Consider the following 6,000-nt stretch of genomic DNA (forward strand, 5'->3'; position numbering starts at 1 on the left):
AGAAACAATGGTTTGGAGCTCTTCTAAATGTGGGGTAGAGGAATAACACAACAAACCTGTAACTGCACGATGAAATCACTGCAACCGTAGTAGCAGCCTGAGCCCAAACACAACAGGAAATACAAAAACAAAGCTCCTGCTTATGGAAGATGCCATGGATCTGTGTTTCTTCCCTTGCCCTGCTCTGCCTTCTTCATTTTTTCTCCTGTCATTCTTCAGGTTCAAAAACACCTTTACCAGAGCCCCATGGAGACAAGCAAAGAGAGGATAGGCTGAATATAATTGTCTGTTCCCTTCTACACTGAAAGACAGCCTGGGCTGCACTGGCAGCAACCACAGCCCAATAGGGAAATGGAAATAATGAGCAAGGACACTGAGGCTGGAAATGCTGCTCAGGGAGAAAGCCCTATCATCACCAAACTGAGCCTCCACTTCTTGGAGAGGAACTCCTGAGAGACACGTCCTGGTTCTGCCCAAAGAACTGATGGGCAGAGAGGGAACAGAGGACCAAAATATTTCTTTCGTATAATGCTCTTAGCCCCTAGGCTTAACTAGACAGTGTAAAAATATCCATAACTAGCAGCAGTCTCCCTACATCCAGCCAACTTCAGAAACACAGCTTCAGCTCTCACAGCCAAAATGAAATTTAATTAGTTCATAATTTATTCTGAAAGCAAAACCAGAGATACCTATATACTCTTAAAACTAGTCAAGACGCTGTTTTCCTTATTATCATTTATTTAACTTCACCAGTATATTGTCCCAGTTTAGAGTTCCCTAATCGCTGTGGTAAGGCTAATTAAACCTCCTGGGGAAGCTGTGTGGTTATTCCTATGTACTGATGTTCTTTTTTTTTTTTTTTTTTTTTTTTTTTTTTTTTACTGCAGGTAGTTGGGATACAAGACCATTCCACCAAATCCAGTCAGAAGGATTTTATTTTGATTCTATCTGGCTTGTTTTATTCTTAACAGATGGTGAAAACCCATGTGTTGATGAGCACATGCCACAGGAGCACGCCTCGGATACGGTACAGCCAGCCCCACACCTCGGCTCTGTCTGTGCCGAGGAGCTCAGCACACACCATTGCTTAGGATCACACTTCTCTGCACAGTGGGATATCTCAGATGGGCCTTCCATGCTGTAGCACTTCTGGTATAGAAAACAGCTTTGAGAGGGCATTTTAGGTACTTCTATGCGTAATCCAATAGGGTGACAAGGCCTGGACAAATATAAGTGAATGTATTTTTACATAAGCTAATGAACAAATAATTTGTATGAAATACCATTCACATTACATGAATGTGCAGATAACTCAAGAAAGAGCTTTTCCAAGGCATCTTTTTCTCCCTCCTTTGTCAGTGAGGCTCCCAGCGGCCTCCCTGTCACTGATTTCATTTGAAATACATCCTCTGCTAACCTAAAGAGAAGTACATATAAAGGGCTTAGAGCTATTTATAGCAAAGTCTGTGCAACTGAAAACATGGCAGTTCTCATGTGGTGGGTATACACTGTGCTTATCAAGTGCAACTGGAAAACTGTTGCCTCTGTCTTTAGCAATTCCAGTCAGCACTCACAACACAACGCTAAAGGAGCCAAGGAAGGAAGCAGACATAAGGACAAAATGCAAACAAACTGAAAAAACTACCAATTGGTTATATTCAGAAACTGTGGAGGATGTGGAGTGTGCGTGCAAGATTCATCTCTATCTGCATTGCAAACTGCTGGGAATGGGTACACAGGCTGGATTAGCATTATCGCACCAATATTCCCCAGTATGTGTTCTGTGCAAGCCCCTGAGAACAAGTACTTTCTCTCATAATTACTGCATATGCTGTTATCACACTAAACAACAGCCTTGCCCCAAAATGTTTAAGGGTCTACTGCTCATAAATTCTTCCTACTTAAGAGAAAAATCTGGGCGTTGGGTGCAACTGTCAGCAGACCCAGATATAACGCAGGCAAAGTTCACATTTGGATGCTGATCTGCAAATCTAATTTGTTTCTCTGCTGTGCTTCATTTGAAGTGAAAAGAAAATGAGTTATAGTGAGAGTGACAAACTCAGTCTCGTACTTAATAGGGTGAAATCCCCATTCCTCACATTTCTTCGTACAAACAACCAACACACAGACTGAAGTCCTACTGGCCAGAATCCGGTTTAAGAAAAGCAATGGAAGATTACTTGAAACCCTGAAGAAGAAAGACTCAGATTTTACTCTGATTTAGACATCCACTGTCCAAAAATTACATTGCTCAGCGCCCTGCTCAGTGAGACTAGAAGAAGAACTGGAGAATAGTGAGAAGCAAAGGCAATGTGTTCAGGTCTGCCTTGGCCGTGACCTGCTGGAAAGACACCTTGGGAAAGACCACCAGGACAGGCAAGGCTGTATGAGGCTGGGCAGGTGGGGGATGAGGGCTACGCTTCAGCGGTCAGCCCAGAACTGGCCACTGAAATTACAAGAGGAGCTAAGCATAGAGCAGAATTAAAAGGTTCTTCTTTTCCCTTTTAATATACATCTTCAAGTTATTTATCACTCAGATCGCAGTCACAGATGTAGTATTTGTCCCTAGGAGAGGCCACTAAGCTTATGTTTTGATTTAAATCAGTTCCCCAACCACTCAGACTTCCTTGTCATCATTCGATGAGCGACAAAATGCCATGTTTCATAGATGTCCTCAGACAACATGTCCTCAACAGACTTACAAGAGCTGCTACCCAGGCTCTGCACAGTCACCTCAATACAAGCTATGCTATGACTCAATAAATAGCACAGTGGAAAGATGACCTTTCTCTGATTTGATAGACGATACAATGGCAGCCTCATCCTTGCTCTGTAGCATCCCTTGAGATAGACTGAAAATGAAGGCAAGCTGGTTGTGAGAACAGCAGAGCGCACAGCCAGCCAGCTCATAAGACAGAAAGCCATGCTTTTTTTTTGTTTGTTTTTTGTTTTTTGTTTTTTTGTTTTAAAGAGTATTTTTAAATCAATGTATTTAAAACTGTCCATCTTCCTGTGAGCCAGCTGGTGGGACATACCAGTGGTGACAAGACTCAGAATTAGCTGCAGCTTGAGCCCAATTCACTGCATCACTTCTCATTCCATCACAACTTTTAAGTCAAGAAGCTCGTGTGACAGGAAGTTTGTATCTACTTATCCTTATCTTCTTTCTCCACCGGTGTTCCTGCAGGACACTTAGCTCTGAATTTATGGGACAATATCAATAAACAAACAAATAGAATAACCGCCCCCTGGGGAGGAAGGGAAGAGATTTCAACCAAGTATTTCCCTTTCTAAATGCTTGACTGACTTTCCTGTGAATTTGAGTTTGTCTCAAAGACGAGCAAGGAAAATATATTATTTCTTTGTGCTTCTATGCTGTTTGCTTGATGGAAGAATGTAAGTACAATGTAAGTGCCATTAGCACTCAGTTTTGGAATACAGACAAGGAATTGGAGTCATGTTTAATTAAAACTTAGCACCACTGCATGCATTGAAACACACAGAAATCCCTGCAAAAGTCACTGCTTCCATCAACTTTGTGAGACCATGACAACAAAACATTGGTGACAAAAAGTGACAAAATAAATAAACAATGATGGAAAGAGGGGATTTGAAAGAAATAATGTTTTCTCTTTTCTATGGAGCACATCAAGTTGGAGTCTCAAAATTAGGAAACATGGAGGAGAGAGAAAAGCAAAGTTTCAAGAAAAAGGAAAGAAAAGCTCTTGAACGAAGCTGCTAAGAAAGGCCATACCAAATCTCACACACAATTCTTACCAAATCTTCCCCACAATGAGACCCACGCCACAAATTTCCATTACTACGATGTTATAAAAAAAATGACTATAAACCTGCCAAAGTACTTCTGCCTGGCTATGACACTAACCCACAGCATTGGGGTTGGGAACTTGCAGCTCAGCAGGAACATGGATATGGGGACTATCCATTGACCTGAAAGGCACTTCAAGACCACCACAGTGCCCAGCTTCCAGCACTACATTAGCAAAAGCTGTCAGCGAACACCTTTAGGATGGATGCATTAGACTGGGCAATTCCACGGCCATAAGATCACAATTCCTCAGCAGAATTCCTCACACAGAAAGCTTAACAGCGAGATGCATAAAAACACAGGCTAAGCAGCATAGCGCCCATACGCTCTTTTCACCAAACTGCAGCGCCGCGAGATGGCAAGGTCCCCCTAAAACTCCTATGAAACTTCGTTTCGGCCGGAGCGGGCTGCTGCTCTCAGCAGGGCAGCACTGAGCGGCGCTGCCTGCATCCAGATGCGGGAAGGGGCGACCGCCCCGGGCACCCCGCGGCCCCACACCGCCGACCGGGGCGGGGCGGAGCGTGGCCGGGGCGGCAGAGGGCGCCCAGGTGTCGGCAGGAGCCGCTTCCAGCCCCGTGCTTACAACTTGCCGGGGACTTTCCTCCGCTCGCGTGACTTCAAATCAACCAAGCGACCCCACCGCCCTAATTAACTAAAGATTAAGAAAGCAGTGAGATACTCTCATCGTAAGGCTGGGTACCGCTGTAATCCCGCAGCTACTCAGACACGCGGATAAACCCGTCGGGGATTAACCAGGTCGGCTCCACGCAGCCCCGGCGCAGCTCGAGCTCCGAGCCGCGGTCACGGGGACTCCCCCAAGCCGCCCGCCCGCCCGCTCCGCCTGCACTCACCCATCTTCTCCGCTCGTAGCCAGAGCGGGGCCGAGGCCGCCAACAGCAGCGAGAACAGCAACGAGGGGGCGGCCCGCGCCCCCCCGGCGGGGCTCATGGCTCCGGCTCCCGGCGAGACACAACTTCCCCGCTCTCCTCCCGCTCCTTTCTCTTCCTCTCGCTCTCGAATGGGCGGCCCCGGGCCCGGCCCGCCTGCCAGCCCAGGGGGGCGGCCGCCCAACGGCATCCCCCTCCCCGCAGGTGTTGCCGCGGAGGCGGAGAAGGGGCCGCGCTCTGCCCGCCGGGTGCAGCGTTGCCGCCCGCCCGGCCCGGGGGTGGGGAGAGGAAGCGGGAGGACTGGAAGCACCGCCGCTCCCATTGGGCTGCTGCGCCCGGCACCTCCTCCTCCCGCCACCCCCTCCCGACCCGCCGCTCCCAGCTCAGCTCCGGCAGCGCCGGGTAACGCCGAGCCGGGACCTCGGGGTTGGCGCAGGGGTGTGCGGGGGGAGCCGTGCGCCGAGGGGTGCCAGCGCTCCGAGCGGCTCACCCGGGATTATTCAGGCTGTGCGCCGCGGGTCCGGGGATGCACAGCGCTGGGTGGGTCACTGGTGTGGTAAATCAGAGCGCGTGATTAGCTCGTGAGTCCCGGAGACAAGCCGTGGTTATTAGGCGGCGTTTCAGGATGCCCGTCCTTGGGAGTGCTCCACAGACTGCCAGGAATGGGTCAGTACGCATGGAGCGGATCATGGAGAGGAAGGAGTGAGAAAGTCGAACTCAGCAATAGCTTCCAAACTGAATTAAAAACAACACAGAACTGGTTAAAAAAAAAATAAAAATGTTCAAAGAAAATACATAGAAAATGTTCCCCAACAGCAACTGTTGTTTCAGAACCTACAGAGGAAAGAAAGGGCACAATAGAGGTGTTGCAAAATGTATCACTTTTGAAAGAGTTGTGGTTATTGAAAAGCTGTGTAGCAATATGATGGCTGTTCTGTATTCAGCAGGCGGCAGGCAGCCCTGCACGGGTTGGCAGTGGGAATCACCCCGCTTTGTACCAACTGGCTGAGGACTGGAATATATTCCTTTATTATGTGTCCACGTTTTAGTTTCAGTTGTATTTGATAAAGATCATGGTAAGTATTGGGAAAGAAGTCCTGCAGGCCGATGCTGGTCACCGCAACACTGCCATACGCCAGATCTGGTGATTTTGTACAATTTTACCAGGCACAAACCTCTGCCACCATGTTTGCGAATAACAGCGCTGGTGCTGATCTCTCAGCAGAGCTGGGGGAACTGGAGCAGGCAGGGGAGACCCTTTGAAGGCTAAAGAGACCCACACCC

At 48.1% G+C, this 6,000-nt stretch overlaps 1 protein-coding gene across 1 annotated transcript in view; it reads right to left on the reverse strand.

The window, feature by feature from the left end:
- Nucleotides 1-5,038, reverse strand: part of DCBLD1 (discoidin, CUB and LCCL domain containing 1) — a gene marked incomplete at both ends in the record, with an annotated part of 44,937 nt that extends 39,899 nt beyond the window's left edge. The window contains one exon of the mRNA XM_079532464.1: nucleotides 4,681-5,038. Coding sequence (XP_079388590.1) covers nucleotides 4,681-5,038 — 358 coding nt within the window. The remainder of the gene's footprint in view (nucleotides 1-4,680) is intronic.
- Nucleotides 5,039-6,000: the final 962 nt, after the last annotated feature.

Source organism: Tetrao urogallus (assembly GCF_951394365.1).
Source record: "Tetrao urogallus genome assembly, chromosome: 2".
NCBI classification, from domain to species: domain Eukaryota; kingdom Metazoa; phylum Chordata; class Aves; order Galliformes; family Phasianidae; genus Tetrao; species Tetrao urogallus.